Genomic DNA, 19,559 nt, shown 5'->3' with positions numbered 1-19,559 from the left:
GAATACATTCATAGATGATACTAAAGGAAGCTAGACAGGTAACTAAAACATGATTTAATACAACACAACAAGGTATTTTATTTTCCGTTGGGCATATGAATAGAAGTTGTTTTCCATTTAATATCATTCAGCTGCATTTGGTTTTGAATGGAACAGAAAAGTTTTATTGTTCCCTGGGGAGGTAAATTTTATTTAGAATATTTTACAAATAATTTAAACCAACCGTCTAAACGAATGAGGCAGGCGATGTGGTTATTTGGTCCAGGGTGTGTGTCTGTGTGCCTCGCGTGGGAACGTATCGTTTGCCTCCGAAAGGTGGCTTTCATTTTGGAACCCTCATGCCACATTCCAACTGCCTTGATTCCTGCAAGCAGGCTGGCAAATATTTACCGTCATTTCAAAAATGTTTATTTTCTTCCGTAATCCATGCAAGCTGGCACGAGCTCCTTATAGTATCCACTCAGCATCCTGCTATTTGCGCTGGAAGGGCGATGGCTGCTAGCTACAGTAGTAGCTACACATCAGCACATTGGAGCACATTTTCCCACGTCTTTCCAGCAGTCCCTATGCATTTACCGTATACTGTTAGATTACATTTTCCGTATTACTCGCACTAAAAGGGAGAGATAAGTGCAACCATGTGTTTATTTTTTAAATTTTTTTAAGCATCCTCGTCTTTCCATTTCCCTATGCCTCGTTTTGTCTGTCGCCCGTTACGCATGTTGTAATTGTGAATGCAGGCATGACCCTGTTCTCTGAAATGAGGTTCAACCTCAGGCTAGTTTGTTTGGTCATCGGTCACTCTACTCCCTGCCACTCTCAGCACAGTACTACAAGACTCATTTCTTCCTCGAGCATTCCTGTAGTAAAGAGGCAAGGCTCAGAGAAAGCCCAAATCAAATACAGATGGACACACAGGGGTTGTTTTAATAAGGTGAAAACATTTATACATTTCAATGTGAACAGATTTGGGGTCAAATCCATGTCAGTCACATTGTTAGCTCAGGAAATGAACCGGAATCCGTTTTATAGAAAATAAGGAAATTAAATGAATTTACTCTGAAAAATAAGAAGAAAGTCCTCGATAAAGATCACTGACCTGAAACGACTTTTCAGGAGGAGATGAGAGGAGACTATTGAGAGACAGCCCACAGTATGTCTTTTTCCCGCCTGTTCGTCTGTAGGTGTGGTGAGGCTGTGGAGAAGAACAAGCACCTGATCACGATGGACCAGAAGGAGTACCAGCAGGAGCTGAAGAAGAACTACAACCGTCTGAGAGAGAACCTGCGGCCCATGCTGGAGAGGAAGATACCCGAGCTCTACAAACCCATCATCAAACCACGCTTGGAGAACAGGTAACTAGTGCTGCGAGGGTTGACTCCTAACCCGCAGTCCCTGTGGTTGTGTCTGTGGGGCGGGCGGGTTTAGGGTTTTGAAATATTGTGTGGATGAAGGGCGAGTGGGTAGCGGTCGGTTGAGTAAAAAGATAAAAAAAATCTAAATTCTTGTGCAATTTATATCTATAGGCTAGGTTTACATTTTCCGTTAATTATTTTTGGGCTATGCCATTAGTGCATAAATCTAAGCTTTAGGGCCTAACTTTACGCATGCCAAATAACCTACACACCAATTGCGAAACCACTTTTGGGAACAGGCAGAAAAAGTGAACATTGATCCACTGAGGCAAAGACAATGCGTAAAGCTGCAAAATGGAGAGTTGAAAATAAAGAGAAGGGGGGGCCAGAAAGGTAATGTTTGGGAAAGATTTGGTGACGTGGTAAAAGAGGATGATGGCAGTGCTGGCTATGTTATGTATTGATTGTGAGCCGCTATACAAATACCATAGTCACAAGACGGGGACTTCAAATAGGTCTAAGGCACGTCAAGGTGTAGTCTACTGTTCAGATGGGTTAAATGGAAACTGAAATCTGGACACTGACTGTAGGTCTATAACCTCTCACATAGAACTCCTGCAGATTTAAGCATTTATTGCAGTAAAATGATTTTGACTCGGGAACAGAAGGGGAGAAATAAGATTTCTTTCTTTCAGCATTTTGCGAGAATGTGCATTTGGGGATCGTATGTAGAGGTGCCATCATTATCATAAAATCTGAAAAGATTTCAGTTCGGCCTGGATGCATATTTTATGTGGCTTGAAATACTATCAGAAACATGTTGGGTCGTCTTCACAGCTTAGTATTTCCTTACAATCAATCAAACTGATGTCATTTGGAGATTTTAAACAGAAAATCTTTCAAATTTTTTGGGTTAGTTATTGGATTTTCTCCCCGGTCCCTAAAAGTCTTTGCTCCGCGAAAGAAGCAGAGATGACAGAGCACTTTACCGATGTCAACTAGATTGAAGCATTCATTCAATGATTTATGACATTATTCTGGTGAGCAATGGTTTATTTAGTCTTCAAGGCCCCATATAATGACAGAAGAAAAGCTGCATATATCTAATTACAGACCAAGTTGACTAACAAATAGCCTACCAAAATATCGGAAAATACAGTATAAGCAGAAACATAGCTACACTGAAAAAAATTATAAATGCAACATGTAAAGTGTTGGTCTCATGTTTCATGAACTGAAATTAAAAAAGTCCCTGAAATATTCCAAATGCACAAAAAGCTTATTTCGCTAAAATGTTGTGCACAAATGTGTTTACATACCTGTTAGTGAGCACTTTTCATTTGTGAAGATAATCCATTGACCTGACAGGTGTGGCATATCAAGAAGCTGAATAAACAGCATGATCATTACACAGGTGCACCTTGTGCTGGGGCAATAAAATACCACTTTAAAATGTGCAGTTTTGTCACAAAACGCAATGCCACAGATGTCTCAAGTTTGCAATTGGCATGCTTAATACAGAAATGTCCACCAGAGCTGTTGCCAGAAAATTGAATGTCAATTTCTCTACCATAAGCTGCCTTCAACGTCGTTTTAGAGAATTTGGCAGGATGTCCAACCAGCCTCACAACCACAGAACACGTGTAACCACACCACCACATCCGGATTCTTCACCTGCAGGATTGTCTGAGGGGGTGTGGGGGGGAGGAGAGTGCTGAGGAGTGTTTCTGTCTGTAATAAAGCCCATTTGTGGCAAAAACCTATTTCTGATTGGCTGGTCCTGGCTGCCAAGTGGGTGGGTCTATGCCCTCCAATAGCCGACCCCAGCCAGTCATGTGAAATCGATAGATTAGGGCCGAATTAATTAATTTTTAATTCACTGATTTCCTAATATGAACTGAAACTCAGCAAAATCTTAGAAATTGTTGCATGTTGTGTTTTATATTTTTGTTCAATATATATTAGGCAACAGTAACAGTGAACCCGTTGTTCAAAAATTGTTCTGCCGTCTCTGACTGCAGCCTACAGCGCATTTTTCTTTGTTTTGTGGTAAAATGTTTTTTTGTTTAGTAATAATAATTCCCAGCAAAAATGAATACATGCATACAAAACACCCCCCCATCCCCGTCCCGCCACGCCCGAGGACCTAAGGGATACAATTAAATAAACATGCATGGTTCAAAATAAAAATGACTAAAATTACAAAAATCTGAGCAGCACATATACATCATGAAGTGTTTAAGCAGCAAGAAGCCATTGGTTCAAAGTGCCTTCTTTAGCTCCATGACAGCTCCGTATGAATTACATCCCAAAAATGGAGGATCCATTGACAGATAGAGAGTGAGTGTGGAGGCTTCCATTGAACTGCAACTAAAACATTGAGCCATACCTGGAAGATCTCTTTACCATAAAGTATCAAGAGGAAGAGGTTTATAAGAAGTAGAATTTTTGGTACATTTTGGAAACTAGACCCTTTGTTAAACTCAATCTGTAGGATGTAGCATCAAGGCTGACTTCCAAAGTACGCCATGAGCCCTGAGGGCAGACCTAAGCTGTAAATAAAAGAAAAATGATAAGGCAGGTCGATTTAAAACTGTCTTAAGATCTTGGAATGAACAAAGTCCCTCATGCCACTTAAATATCACTTACTACACAAATTCTCTATCCTTATTTTTGAACAGATACCTGTGGGCCCTGGTCAAAAGTAGTGCACTATATAAGGACTAGCGTTCCATTTGGAACACTATCGATACCTGAATCTGTTTCATAAGAATGCTTAATTGAATTGAATGTTCATCCTACCAACAGTGCGGTTTGCTTCTGTCTGAATGTGACAGTTACTGTGTATTATTTTTTTAAATGTTGCCTATTCCACCATGCAAATGTAATTAAACAGTCACCTCCTCTCCTCCTTTCCCTCTATGCTGTCCCCTTCAAAGAGATTCCATCAAACGGCTCAGTTTCCGCAGAGCACCGGAGGAAAACTCCTGAGAAGGACAGATTTATCTATCTGAGAGAATCTCCAGAGGCCGGAGAAGAAAGGATGTTGTAAAAGTAGAAAAGGAGAAGGGAGCTAGCAGTCCTCATTCACCATGGAAGAGCAGTACACACATGGTTACACAATGGAGGACTTACAATCATGTCTGAATCAACACAACATTGCAATACATTGTCATTGCTTGTTGTTTCTTCTTTTTTTACAAGAAGCACAAATACGTTGTGGGAGACCATAATGAGCACATTACCTAGCAGGTAATGTGCGTTATTTAGCAAATTTGGCATTTACCTGTTTTTTTTCCCATATTGCTAGTTCTCCTGAGTTCTATGATTACTGTGAGTCCTAACGATGCTGCAAACTGCTGTGGGTTTGAGAAAGAAGGGTAAAAGTCCCACATTAAGGTCCTTGCAGGGCCAGGGACTGTGTGTGTATGTGTGTGCCCGTGCACCACAATACAATGGAACATGTTTTCTTTTTGTAAGTGTCCTGATAAGGAATGCATGAAATCTGACTCATACTAAATGACTGACGATAAATCACTCTGATCTCTGCAAAAGCCGTTCTGGACTTGCACTTGTATGTGTGCAACTCTAGAGACTCTCACACTGTAAAAAATAGAACTCCCCAGTTAACTCGTAATGCTATATTTGATATATACTTAGCGTACAAAACATGAATATTGAGTTGCGCCCCATTTTGCCCTCAGAACATCCTGAGGGCAAAATTCGTCGGGACATGGCTAGAAGGTGTCGTAAGCCTTTCATAGGGATGCTGGCCCATGTTGACCCCAATGCTTCCCACAGTTGTCAAGTTGGCTGGATGTCCTTTGGATGGTGGACCGTTCTTGATACACACGGGAAACTGTTGAGCGTGAAAAACCCTGCAGCGTTGGAGTTCTTGGCACACTCAAAACGGGTGCGCCTGGTACCCACTACCATAACCTGTTCAAAAATGTGTCTTGACCATTCACCCTCTGAATGGCACAATTACACAATCATGCACACTGATTGAAGTGGTTTTAACAAGTGACATCCATAAGGGATCATAGCTTTTACCTGGATTGAATTTATCAGTCTATGTCATGGACAGAGTTCCAAGTGTTTTGTACACACTAAGTATATATATACAGTGCCAGTCAAAAGTTTGGACATGCCAATTCAACACTATGAAATAACACATGGAATCATGTAGGAATCAAAAAAGTGCTAAACAAATCAAAATATATTTTAGATTCTTCAAAGTAGTCACCCTGATGACCGCTTTGCACACTTGTTATTCTCTCAACCAGCTTCACCTGGAATGCTTTTCCAACAGTTTTGAAGGAGTTCCCACATATGCTGAGCACCTATTGGCTGCTTTTCCTTCACTCTGGGGTCCAACACATCCCAATCCATCTCAAATGGGTTGAGGTCGGGTGATTGTGGAGGCCAGGTTATCTGATGCAGTACTCCATCACTCTCCTTCTTGATCAAATAGCCCTTACACTGCCTGGAGGTGTGTTGGGTCATTGTCCTGTTGAAAAACAAATGATAGTCCCACTAAGCGCAAAACAGATGGGATGGCGTATCACTGCAGAAGGCTGTGGTAGCCATGCTGGTCAAGTATGAATTCTAAATAAATCACAGACAGTGTCACCAGCAAAGCACCCCCACACCACCTCCTCCATGCTTCACGTGGGAACCACACATGTGGAGAACATCTGTTCACCTACTTACAAAGACACGGCGGTTGGAACCAAAAATCTCAAATTTGGACTCATCAGACCAAAGGACACATTTTCACCGGTCTAATGTCCATTGCTTGTGTTTCTTGGCCCAAACAAGTCTCTTCTTCTTATTGGTGCCCTTTAGTAGTGGTTTCTTTGCAGCAATTTGACCATGGAGGCCTGATTCACGCAGTCTCCTCTGTGCAATTTAATGTTGAGATGTGTCTGTTACTTGAACTCTATGAAGCGTTTATTTGGGCTGCAATTTCTGAGGTGCAGTTACCTCTAATGAACTTATCCTCTGCAGCAGAGGAAACTCTGCGTCTTTCTTTCCTGTGGGGGTCCTCTTGAGAGCCAGTTTCATCATAGCACTTGATGGTTTTTGCGACTGCACTTGAAGAAACTTTCAAAGTTCTTTAAATGTTCCAGATTGACTGATCTTCATGTCTTAAAGTAATGATTGACTGTCATTTCTATTTGCTTATTTGAGCTGTTCTTGACATAACATGGACTTGGTCTTTTATTAAATAGTGCTATCTTCTGTATACCACACCTACCTTGTCACAACACAACTGATTGGCTCAAATGTATTAAGAAGGAAAGAAATTCCACAATTAACCTTAAACAAGGCACACCTGTTAATTGAAATGCATTCCAGGTGACTACTTCATGAAGCTGGTTGAGAGAATGTCAAGAGTGTGCAAAGCTGTCATCAAGGCAAAGGGTGGCTACTTTGAAGAATCTCAAATATAAAATATATTTTAATTTAATACTTTTTTTGGTTACTACATGATTCCATATGTGGTATTTCATAGTTTTTGATGTCTTCACTATTATTCTACAATGTAGAAGATAGTACAAATAAAGAAAAACCCTGGAATGAGTGTGTGTCCAAACTTTTGACTGGTACTATATACAGTTGAAGTCGGAAGTTTACATACACTTAGGTTGGAGTCATTAAAACTAGTTTTTCAACCACTTCAAATTTCTTGTAAACAAGCTATAGTTTTGGCAAGTCGGTTAGGACATCTACTTTGTGCATGACACAAGTAATTTTTCCAACAATTGTTTACAGACAGATTATTTCACTTATAATTCACTGTATCACAATTCCAGTGGGTCAGAAGTCAAAGTTGACTGTGCCTTTAAACAGCTTGGAAAATTCCAGAAAATTATGTCATGGCTTTAGAAGCTTCTGATAGGCTAATTGACATAATTTGCGTCAATTGGAGGTGTACCTGTGGATGTATTTCAAGGCCTACCTTCAAACTCAGTGCCTCTTTGCTTGACATCATGGGAAAATCAAAAGAAATCAGCCAAGACTTCAGAAAAATAATTGTAGACCTCCACAAGTCTGGTTCATACTTGGGAGCAATTTCCAAATGCCTGAAGGTACCATGTTCATCTGTACAAACAATAGTACGCAAGTATAAACACCATGGGACCACGCAGCCGTCATACCTCTCAGGAAGGAGACGTGTTCTGTCTCCTAGAGATGAACGTACTTTGGTGCGAAAAGTGACAATCCCAGAACAACAGCAAAGGACCTTGTGAAGATGCTGGAGGAAACGGGTACAAAAATATGTATATCCACAGTAAAACAAGTCCTATATCGACATAACCTGAAAGGCCGCTCAGCAAGGAAGAAGCCACTGCTCCAAAACTGCCATAAAATGCCAGACTATGGTTTGCAACTGCACGTGGACAAAGATCGTACTTTTTGGAGAAATGTCCTCTGGTCTGATGAAACAAAAATAAAACTATTTGGCCAGAATGACCATTGTTATGTTTGGAGGAAAAAGCAAGCTGAAGAACACCATCCCAATCGTGAAGCGTGGGGTGGCAGCATCATGTTGTGGGGTGCTTTGCTGCAGGAGGGACTGGTGCACTTCATAAAATAGATGGCATCATGAGGGAGGAAAATGATGTGGATATATTGAAGCAACATCTCAAGACATCAGACAGGAAGTTAAAGCTTGGTTGAAAATGGGTCTTCCAAATGGACAATGACCCCAAACATACTTGCAAAGTTGTAGCAAAATGGCTTAAGGACAACAAAATCAATAATATAAAATGTGTGGGTGGGCAAGGAGGCCTACAAACCTGACTCAGTTACACTAGCTCGGTCAGGAGTAATGGGCCAAAATTCACACAACTTATTGTGGGAAGCTTGTGGAAGGCTACCCGAAACGTTTGACCCAAGTTTAACAATTTAAAGGCAATACTACCAAATACTAATTGAGTGTATGTAAGCTTCTGACCCACTGGGAATGTGATGAAAGAAATAAAAGCTGAAATAAATGATTCTCTCTCCTATTATTCTGACATTTCACATTCTTAAAATAAAGTGCCGATCCTACCTGACCTAAGACGGGAATTTTTACTAGGATTCAATGTCAGGAATTGTGAAAAACTGAGTTTAAATATATTTGGTTAAGGTGTATGTAAACTTCCGACTTCAACTGTGTGTGTGTGTATATACATATATACTTTTTTGTTAGCCTATTATGTCTATGTAGATACTAACAAAGATTAATTTATTATGAGTTCACAAATGCGTCAAGGCACATACATCATAACTGATGCCATCACCAAGCAAACCTAAATGGCAAATCTGTATTTACACAGAGAGACTGAAATGCTATTTAGACGACACATCAGAGAATTAATATACAAATGTTTACAGTTATGATACTTTTTTTTTCTTCATAAAAATATATATTTTAGTTATTATACAGTATCATCACTTTAGCTGGCAATAACAATATTGAAACAATGTTGGTTACCATGACTAAATGTGACAAAGCCAATGCACATATCTATAGTTTATTTTTGTTGTTGAAAAATGTATGTATTAGGTGCCAAAATAAAGACATCCTACAATCTATGTTTACTGTACCAACAAGACAGGTTTTCAAGTATTTGCCCAGGCTCTTAATCTTCTGTTTATCTGTGTGTTAATGTTGATGTGATGTTGTAGAACGTCATGTATTCCAATAGAGAAACCCTTTGTAATACTACTGGGAAAACGCAATACTCTGATTTTAAATACTTATGGGCAAAGAGCCATATATTAATATATGGCTCTGTGTATGGGTATTCATTCACATTATCTTTTGTGTTCTGTTACAATGTAGGTGCATAATAGTACAGTAAGTGAGTATAGGACATATTGTAGGCAGTAGCCTACCAATAAACACTGGAACCCTTGTTTTTCATTTTGTGATATTTTTAATCTGTTGTTCATCAGTGCTTTATTGAAAATGTTGGATTTGAATTAATTATAAAGCACACATATCAATGCCATGCACTCAAAGAAATTGTGTAGGCTACATCTTTGCTGTGGTCATTATTGCTCCACTCATCACTACATTATCATTAGACTTAGCATAGGCCTAGACTAGAGGACTCATGATTTCACAATCCACATTCTTGCAAAATATATACTTTCCTCATTAGCAGAAAATGTTGGAGAAATATCCACCTTCAGTTACATGGAAGCCTGAATTGGAATTTAGAAATTCCTGAAAAGGCCTATAGATTTAACTAGATTCGTACTATATCCCTTTGCTATATTCAGATAAGCAACCTCATTTTTATTTTACTAGTGCGCAAGAACTCTTTTATACAGCTCCACCTGGAAGATTACAACAATAGTCTAGGTACAGTAGGTTAATTCAGGAGACATTTTAAACGTGACTAGGTTTACTTTCGTATCATAGAATGCATCATATAATCCACATTTCCATTGTATAAAATATCCGTTTTTATAAAATATCCGTTTTTAATCATAATTCACTATAAGAAATATAAAAGCATTAAACAAATTGAGAAAATATTTTAATACACGGAAAATAAACCACTGGACAGAGTATTTTCCGCATGAAAAACAGGCAAAGTTCCCGGGCGCGCATTTTCCCCACCCTAATGTATATTTTCGGTTTATAATTTAGCATGTGTTACTTTGATTTTCTTATACCATTGAAGTGTTTTGTAAGTTATTAAGTGTTTATTATGAGGTTATATTAAGTTGTACTGAGATTGAACTACATTTTTTTTTTTTATATACATACGCCTACAACGCCTATATTTACGCCTATATTTTCACCCATCTACTTATCGTCGCCTGAATATGACGGCATAAACCCTTGCCATGGACACGCTCGTGTTGTCTGTGCCGGAAACTGGATGCAGTCACTCCAACCAGGTTAGTGCCTAAGACAGTCCACAAAACAGAGCATTGCTGTTTTCCTATTCGCTATAAGATCTTGTGTATTGAATGCACAGGTCTTGCCTCCTTTAACAGAAAAAACTGTTAGGAAATTACCCCGCTTTCGTTTTAAAACCATGCGCATGTGGCTGAGGCTCCAGTAAGTTTTCCGCCATCGGATGATTTATTTGAGAGACGACCTGCCACCTCCCCTCTCTCACCACTAGCGAAATTAGATTAATATATTATATGAATATGTAGAAACAAGTAAGAGTTTAGCCTACAGTATTAAATGAAGCAAAATGCCGCACATGATGGAAATACCTTCAAGTTGACATACATGTCAATGTGACATTTATCATGATGTAAAAGTACCAACTATTCACTGCATGAGTGGCAACCCAACGTGTGGGTGGAGTATTAATTATTGTAGGCTACCTACTCATCACATAAGGTTACCTTACGACTGCTGTGAAACGATTTAGAGAGCAATAGTAATGGTTTGTTGAACAAAGCCTATGGGAAAATGAATGGAATTTTTGGTTAAACGCCATACATATGGTCTGTGGTAAACAAAGGCTTAAGATATCTTGTAAATTGTCTTCTATGAAATAATCTTCAGGTGCCAACATCACTTTTTGTGAATTTTGAAGCATTTATGGCATAAAAAAACACTTAATGCACATAAAGGCTTTCGTAATTCACAAAGGTCATTTTAACTGACTGATATGATCTCATAGTACAAAACATATCAGATCTCTTAAACCTGCGTTTACCACAGACCATATTTTCGACGTTTCTGGGCGGCCGGTAGACTAGTGGTTAGAGCGTTGGACCAGTAACCGAAAGGTTGCTAGATTGAATCCCCGAGCTGAGGAGGTAAAAATCTGTCGTTCTGCCCCTGAACAAGGAAGTTAACCCACTGTTCCTAGGCCGTCATTGTAAATACGAATTTGTTCCTAACTGACTTGCCTAGTTAAATAACGGTAAAAAAAAATGAACCTGTGTTAACCTCAGACCTTATGTTCAGCGTTTATTGCAAAAGCCTTTTCTTTCCCCATTTATTTTGTCCGCAGGAATGGCTGAACGAACCAGAGATAAATCATTTCCGGACAAGCTCTATTTCTTCTGGAATTTATTTTCTTTGTTCCGTAGGCTAGATGTCTTAACAGGAATGAGTTAAACTGCTGATGTGAAGCCGGTAGTCAATCCTGTCAGGAAGATCATTAATGTGGATTACCAGGGCCAGTTTCGGCATGATCACAGATGTATAAACTTGGCTGCTTTGGAGTGTAGCTCACTACTACAGAGTGGTACATGTCTCCAAGTCTCACAAGTTACCATTTTTACATTACATCCCCTCAATGAAGCGGGTATTCAACCTGTCACTGCCACCACCTGTCACTGAAACTCTCACTAGCCCAGTTACTGATAAAGAACGATATTCCATAATATTGTATAGTAGCAAATGTGGGGGGTAGCCCAAGTGGGACTCAGAAGGTGACCTGCAACCTTGCACCTTCCAGCTTATCAGATAACCTCTAGCCAATCTAACTTAAGCATATAAATATCCGACACCCATACGTTTGCACTGAGGATGGTGCTTACCAGCTACAGTACAGTGTCTTCAGAAAGTATTCACACCCCTTGACTTTTCCACATTTTGTTGTGTTACAGCCTGAATTATAAAGAGATAACATCCTGTTTGTAATAAGGCACTAAAGTTTTACTGAAAAAAATGTGTCCTGAATACAAAGCATTATATTAGCGGCAAATACAACACATCACCGACTACCACTCTTCATATTTTCAAGCATGGTGGTGGCTGCATCATGTTATGGGTATGCTTGTCATCTGCAAGGATTTGGGAGTTTTTTTAGGATAAAAAGAAAAGGAGCTAAGCGCAGGCTAAATCCTAGAGGAAAACCTGGTTCAGTCTACTTTCCACCAGACACTTGGAGAAGAATCCACCTTTCAGCAGGACAATAACCTAAAATAAAAACGGCAAGTATTGTATAATCCAAGTTTGCAAAGCACTTAGAGATTTATCCAGAAAGACTCACAGCTGTAATCGCTGCCAAAGATGAGTCTAATATGCATTGACTCAGGGGGGTTGAATATTTATCTTATCAATATATATATATATTTATTTTCCATTAACAAACATTTTATAAAAACATTACAGAGTATTTTGTGTAGATTGTTGACAATTTGTATTTTATTTTAATCCCGCTTTGTAAATCAACAAAATGTGGAAAAAGTCAATGGGTGTGAATTCTTTCTGAAGGCACTGCATGTCTCTGTGTCACTGTTTTTATTCCCATACTTCCTCTCGGGAAGAGCCGTTTGAAGAATTTACACTGTACAGTTTAATTGCAGCTTTGGCCTGCCAAGCCTCCATAACCCTGGGGCTGGAGCAGGGGAAATGGAAATGCTAGCTAAGGGTTGTAACGGCAAAGTGGCTGGCTGGCTGGCTCTCATAGGGGACCTTCAGTTTACTTTAAAACAGTTTGCCTTTTGGAGCTTGGTCCTGTAGGCCTGTGGATCCATTTTCCCCCCCAAATAAATATGTATACAGTATATAGATTAAAACATTTTTGGCTGGGAAACTCAGTTGGGGTCTCAACTTAATGTTGAGATGTAGAGTACACAAGGTGCAATTTCGAAATGTGGATGTGGATGATCAGTTTTTCTCTTGTTATGTTAGTCACCGACAGTCACTCAATTAGCCCATATCAGCAATTCATTTTGATTGGTCTTGTATGTTTGTCAGGCCTATATAGAGCCTTCAGAAACTATTCAGACCCCATTAACTTTTTCCACATTTTGTTACGTTACAGCCTTATTCTAAAATAGATTAAATAAATACAAATACTCTACAAATAATCTACACACAACACCCCATAATGACAAAGCGAAAACAGGTTTTTAGACATTATTGCAAAAAAATACAGTGTTATTAAGCCAAATTTCTTTAGCGTCCTGAGGTTGAAGAGGTACTGATGCTCCTTCTTTACCACATTGTCTGTGTGGGTGGACCATTTCAGTTTCAGTGATGTGTAAGCCAAGGAACTTGAAGCTTTCCACCTTCTCCACTGCAGGTCCCATCGATGGTGATAGGGGGGTGCTCCCTCTGCTGTTTCCTGAAATCCATGATCATCTCCTTAGTTTTGTTGACGTTGAGTGAGAGGTTATTTTCCTGCCACCACACTCCCAAAGCCCTCATCTCCTCCCTGTAGGCTGTCTCATCGTTGTTGGTAATCAAGCCTACTACTGTTTTGTCATCTGCAAATGTAACAGTATAACTTTACGTCGTCCCCTCGCCCCGACACGGGCGCGAACCAGGGACCCTCTGCACACATCAACAATTGACACCCACGAAGCGTTGTTACCCATCGCTCCACAAAAGCCGCGGCCCTTGCTGAGCAAGGGGCAACCCTACTTAATGTCTCAGAGCAAGTGACGTAACTGATTGAAATGCTACTAGCGCGCACCCGCTAACTAGCTAGCCATTTCACATCCGTTACACTCACCCCCCTTTCAACCTCCTCCTTTTCCGCAGCAGCCAGTGATCCGGGTCAACAGCATCAATGTAACAGTATAACTTTACGTCGTCCCCTCGACACGGGCGCGAACCAGGGACCCTCTGCACACATCAACAACTGACACCCACGAAGCGTCGTTACCCATCGCTCCACAAAAGCCGCGGCCCTTGCAGAGCATGGGGCAACCCTACTTAATGTCTCAGAGCAAGTGACGTAACTGATTTAAATGCTACTAGCGCGCACCCGCTAACTAGCTAGCCATTTCACATCCGTTACACAAACTTTTTTATTTATTTTTTATTTTTATTTATTTATTTAACCTTTATTTAACCAGGTAGGCAAATTGAGAACACGTTCTCATTTACAATTGCGACCTGGCCAAGATAAAGCAAAGCAGTTCGACACATACAACAACACATAGTTACACATGGAGTAAAAACAAACATATAGTCAATAATACAGTGAAAAAAATAAAAAAAATAAGTCTATATACAATGTGAGCAAGTGAGGTGAGATAAGGGAGGTGAAGGCAAACAGATATATGTATAAATAAATAAAAATATAAAAAGGCCATGGAGGCGAAGTGAGTACAACACAGCAAGTAAAATAAAAACTTTAAAAAAAACACTGTAATGGTTGGTTTGCATTGGAAGAAAGTGCAAAGTAGAGACAGAAATAATGGGGTGCAAAGGAGCAAAATAAATGAATAAATAAATACAGTAGGTAAAGAGGTAGTTGTTTGGGCTAAATTGTAGATGGGTTATGTACAGGTGCAGTAATCTATGAACTGCTCTGACAGCTGGTGCTTAAAGCTAGTGAGGGAGATAGGTGTTTCCAGTTTCAGAGATTTTTGTAGTTCGTTCCAGTCATTGGCAGCAGAGAACTGGAAGGAGAGGCGTCCAAAGGAAGAATTGGTTTTGGGGGTGACTAGAGAGATATACCTGCTGGAGCGCGTGCTACAGGTAGGTGCTGCTATGGTGACCAGCGAGCTGAGATAAGGGGGGACTTTACCTAGCAGGGTCTTTATTTATTTATTTTATTTTACCATTATTTTACCAGGTAAGTTGACTGAGAACACGTTCTCATTTGCAGCAACGACCTGGGGAATAGTTACAGGGGAGAGGAGGGGGATGAATGAGCCAATTGTAAACTGGGGATTATTAGGTGACCATGATGGTTTGAGGGCCAGATTGGGAATTTAGCCAGGACACCGGGGTTAACACCCCTACTCTTACGATAAGTGCCATGGGATCTTTAATGACCTCAGAGAGTCAGGACACCCGTTTAACGTCCCATCCGAAAGACGGCACCCTACACAGGGCAGTGTCCCCAATCACTGCCCTGGGGCATTGGGATATTTTTTAGACCAGAGGAAAGAGTGCCTCCTACTGGCCCTCCAACACCACTTCCAGCAGCATCTGGTCTCCCATCCAGGGACTGACCAGGACCAACCCTGCTTAGCTTCAGAAGCAAGCCAGCAGTGGTATGCAGGGTGGTATGCTGCTGGCATCTTGTAGATGACCTGGAACCAGTGGGTTTGGCGACGAGTATGAAGCGAGGGCCAGCCAACGAGAGTGTACAGGTCGCAGTGGTGGGTAGTATATGGGGCTTTGGTGACAAAACGGATGGCACTGTGATAGACTGCATCCAATTTATTGAGTAGGGTTTTGGAGGCTATTTTGTAAATGACATCACCGAAGTCGAGGATTGGTAGGATGGTCAGTTTTACAAGGGTATGTTTGGCAGCATGAGTAAAGGATGCTTTGTTGCGGAATAGGAAGCCAATTCTAGATTTGACTTTGGATTGGAGATGTTTGATGTGGGTCTGGAAGGAGAGTTTACAGTCTAACCAGACACCTAGGTATTTGTAGTTGTCCACATATTCTAAGTCAGAGCCGTCCAAAGTAGTGATGTTGGACAGGCGGGCAGGAGCAGGCAGCGATCGGTTGAAGAGCATGCATTTGGTTTTACTTGTATTTAAGAGCAGTTGGAGGCCACGGAAGGAGAGTTGTATGGCATTGAAGCTCGCCTGGAGGGTTGTTAACACAGTGTCAAAAGAAGGGCCAGAAGTATACAGAATAGTGTCGTCTGCGTAGAGGTGGATCAGAGAATCACCAGCAGCAAGAGCGACATCATTGATGTAAACAGAGAAGAGTCGGTCCAAGAATTAAACCCTGTGGCACCCCCATAGAGACTGCCAGAGGCCCGGACAACAGACCCTCCGATTTGACACACTGAACTCTATCAGAGAAGTAGTTGGTGAACCAGGCGAGGCAATCATTAGAGAAACCAAGGCTGTCGAGTCTGCCAATGAGGATGTGGTGATTGAGAGAGTCAAAAGCCTTGGCCAGGTCAATGAATACGGCTGCACAGTATTGTTTCCTATCGATGGCGGTTACGATATCGTTTATGACCTTGAGCGTGGCTGAGGTGCACCCATGACCAGCTCTGAAACCAGATTGCATAGCGGAGAAGGTGTGGTGTGATTCGAAATGGTCGGTAATCTGTTTGTTGACTTGGCTTTCGAAGACCTTAGAAAGGCAGGGTAGGATAGATATAGGTCTGTAGCAGTTAGGGTCAAGGGTGTCCCCCCCTTTGAAGAGGGGGATAACCGCAGCTGCTTTCCAATCTTTGGGGATCTCAGACGACACGAAAGAGAAGTTGAAGAGGCTAGTAATAGGGGTGGCAACAATTTCAGCAGATAGTTTTAGAAAGAAAGGGTCCAGATTATCTAGCCCGGCTGATTTGTAAGGGTCCAGATTTTGCAGCTCATTAAGAACATCAGCTGACTGTATTTGGGAGAAAGAGACATGGGGAAGGCTTGGGCGAGTAGCAGAGGGGAGGGCAGTGCTGTTGTCCGGGGTAGGGGTAGCCAGGTGGAAAGCATGGCCAGCCGTAGAAAAATGCTTATTGAAATTCTCAATTATAGTGGATTTGTCGGTGGTGACAGTGTTTCCTATCTTCAGAGCGGTTGGAAGCTGGGAGGAGGTGTTCTTATTCTCCATGGACTTTACGGTGTCCCAGAACTTTTTTGAATTTGTGTTGCAGGAAGCAAATTTCTGCTTGAAAAAGCTAGCCTTGGCTGTTCTAACTGCCTGTGTATATTGGTTTCTGGCTTCCCTGAAAAGTTGCATATCACGGGGGCTGTTCGATGCTAATGCAGAACGCCATAGGATGTTTTTCTGTTGGTTAAGGGCAGTCAGGTCAGGAGAGAACCAAGGGCTATATCTGTTCCTGGTTCTAAATTTCTTGAATGGGGCATGCTTATTCAAGATGGTGAGGAAGGCATTTAAAAAAAATGACCAGGCATCCTCTACTGACGGGATGAGATCAATATCCTCCCAGGATACCCCGGCCAGGTCGATTAGGAAGGCCTGCTCGCTGAAGTGTTTCAGGGAGCGTTTGACAGTGATGAGTGGAGGTCGTTTGACCGCTGACCCATTACGGATGCAGGCAATGAGGCAGTGATCGCTGAGATCTTGGTTGAAAACAGCAGAGGTGTATTTGGAGGGCAAGTTTGTTAGGATGATATCTATGAGGGTACCCGTGTTTACGGAATTGGGGTGGTACCTGGTAGGTTCATTGATAATTTGTGTGAGATTGAGGGCATCAAGCTTAGATTGTAGGGTGGCTGGGGTGTTGAGCATGTTCAAATTTAGGTCGCCTAGCAGCACGAGCTCTGAAGATAGATGGGGGGCAATCAGTTCACATATAGTGTCCAGAGCACAGCTGGGGGCAGAGGGTGGTCTATAGCAGGCGGCAACGGTGAGAGACTTGTTTTTAGAGAGGTGGATTTTTAAAAGTAGAAGTTCAAATTGTTTGGGAACAGACCTGGATAGTATAACAGAACTCTGCAGGCAGTCTTTGCAGTAGATTGCAACACCGCCCCCTTTGGCCGTTCTATCTTGTCTGAAAATATTGTAATTGGGGATAAAAATGTCTGAATTTTTGGTGGTCTTTCTAAGCCAGGATTCAGACACGGCTAAAACATCCGGGTTGGTAGAGTGTGCTAAAGCAGTGAACAAAACAAACTTAGGGAGGAGGCTTCTAATGTTAACATGCATGAAGCCAAGGCTATTACGGTTACAGAAGTCATCAAAAGAGAGCGCCTGGGGAATAGGAGTGGAGCCAGGTACTGCAGGGCCTGGATTCACCTCTACATCACCAGAGGAACAGAGGAGAAGTAGGATAAGGGTACGGCTAAAAGCTATGAGAATTGGTCGCCTAGAGCTACTAGAGCAGAGAGTAAAAAGAAGTTTCTGGGGGCGATAAAATAGTTTAAAGGAATAATGTACAGACAAAGGTATGGTAGGATGTGAATACAGTGGAGGTAAACCTAGGTATTGAGTGATGTTGAGAGAGATCTTGTCTCTAGAAACATCATTGAAACCAGGTGATGTCATCGCATATGTGGGTGGTGGAACTGAGAGGTTGGATATGGTATAGAGAGCAGGGCTAGAATCTCTACAGTGAAATAAGCCAATAAACACTAACCAGAACAGCAATGGACAAGGCATATTTACATTAAGGAGAGGCATGCTTAATCGAGTGATCAATAAGGGTCCAGTGAGTAGAGGTTGGTTGGGGTCGTGGCGATCCAGACAGCTGGCCGGGTATATGGCTATCGGTAGCAGCATAGGATGGAGGTCTGTTTGTAGATACCTCGTGCGTTTCCGTCGGTAGGTTCCGTGTAGTGGGGTTTTGTTCAGATAGCAGCCGATAAGACAGCTAACGATTAGCGGGCCTCAGATGAGCGTTCAGGTAATGTCGGGACGGAGGTGCCGGTTGGATAAATCCCTCGGGCAGATAACGTCGGCAGTCAGTCGTGAAGGCCCGGTGGGGTTCCGTATCTGCAGCAGCAACAAAAGAAACGGGTCCGGATGGTGATGGAACTCCTCAGCTGGCTAGCTCCAGCATGATTTGAGTTTGCTCCGGGGTCGACGTAAGCCAATAGTCACACGGTATGCAGCTAACTAGCTGCGAATTTAAGGTGCAAGTGTCCAGAGCCTGCGGTTGGAATCCGGGGAAACCGAGAGAAAAAAAGTCCCGGAATGCTCCGGTCCGAGTCGCGTTGCACAAAAGTGCCGGTAGATTATCGAGCTAAAGGAATAGCTGATGACCGCAAAACGTGGGCAGCTGAAACACCAACGCTAGCCAGCAAACCGGCTAATTTCGGGGCAGCTACAGATTAGCTTCTGGCTAGCTATCGGAGTAGCTTCTGGTTAGCTTTCAGGCTAGCTTCTGAATTAGCCCCTGGCTATCTTCCACGATGGATTTTCAGATTGAGGTAAATAATACTTATTGTAATTGGTGAAGCGGGTTGCAGGAAAGCTTTTGCAGGAAAGCTTTTGTAGTTGAGTTCTTGGATAATAAAATAAATAAAAGATATGTGAAGAAAAGGTGTAAATATATATATATACAGGACACGACACGACAATACGGAAAAAGACGTCTGAACTGCTAAGCCACATTGGAAAAGTGAGTTGGAGGCGTGCTTGGCCACGCAGTCATGGGTGAACAGGGAGTACAAGAGGGGACTGAGCACGCACCCTTGTGGGCCCCAGTGTTGAGGATCAGCGAAGAGGTGTTGTTTCCTAACTTCACCACCTGGGGGCAACTTGTCAGGAAGCCCAGGACCCAGTTGCACAGGGCAGGGTTCAGACCCAGGGCCTCAAGCTCGATGATGAGCTTGGAGAGTACTATGGTGTTGAATGCTGAGCTATAGTCAATGGACAGCATTCTTACA

At 41.8% G+C, this 19,559-nt stretch overlaps 2 protein-coding genes across 4 annotated transcripts in view; both read left to right on the top strand.

Annotated features, from left to right (window-relative positions):
• dock8 (dedicator of cytokinesis 8) overlaps positions 1-9,268 on the top strand; it is an 80,614-nt gene extending 71,346 nt beyond the window's left edge. For both annotated transcript variants that reach the window (XM_055920197.1, XM_055920196.1), the window contains exons 46-47: positions 1,185-1,355; positions 4,295-9,268. In XM_055920197.1, coding sequence (XP_055776172.1) covers positions 1,185-1,355; positions 4,295-4,346 — 223 coding nt within the window. In that variant the 3' untranslated portion in view covers positions 4,347-9,268. The remainder of the gene's footprint in view (positions 1-1,184; positions 1,356-4,294) is intronic.
• A 921-nt stretch (positions 9,269-10,189) lies between these two features.
• Positions 10,190-19,559, top strand: part of aopep (aminopeptidase O (putative)) — a 116,886-nt gene continuing 107,516 nt past the window's right edge. For both annotated transcript variants that reach the window (XM_055920188.1, XM_055920189.1), the window contains exon 1: positions 10,190-10,265. The gene's annotated coding sequence lies outside the window, so the exon portion shown is untranslated. The remainder of the gene's footprint in view (positions 10,266-19,559) is intronic.

Source organism: Salvelinus fontinalis, chromosome 4, assembly GCF_029448725.1.
Source record: "Salvelinus fontinalis isolate EN_2023a chromosome 4, ASM2944872v1, whole genome shotgun sequence".
Taxonomy (NCBI): Eukaryota; Metazoa; Chordata; class Actinopteri; order Salmoniformes; family Salmonidae; genus Salvelinus; species Salvelinus fontinalis.
Note: the sequence above shows the minus strand (reverse complement) of the source record. Positions and strands in the feature narration are given on the sequence as shown.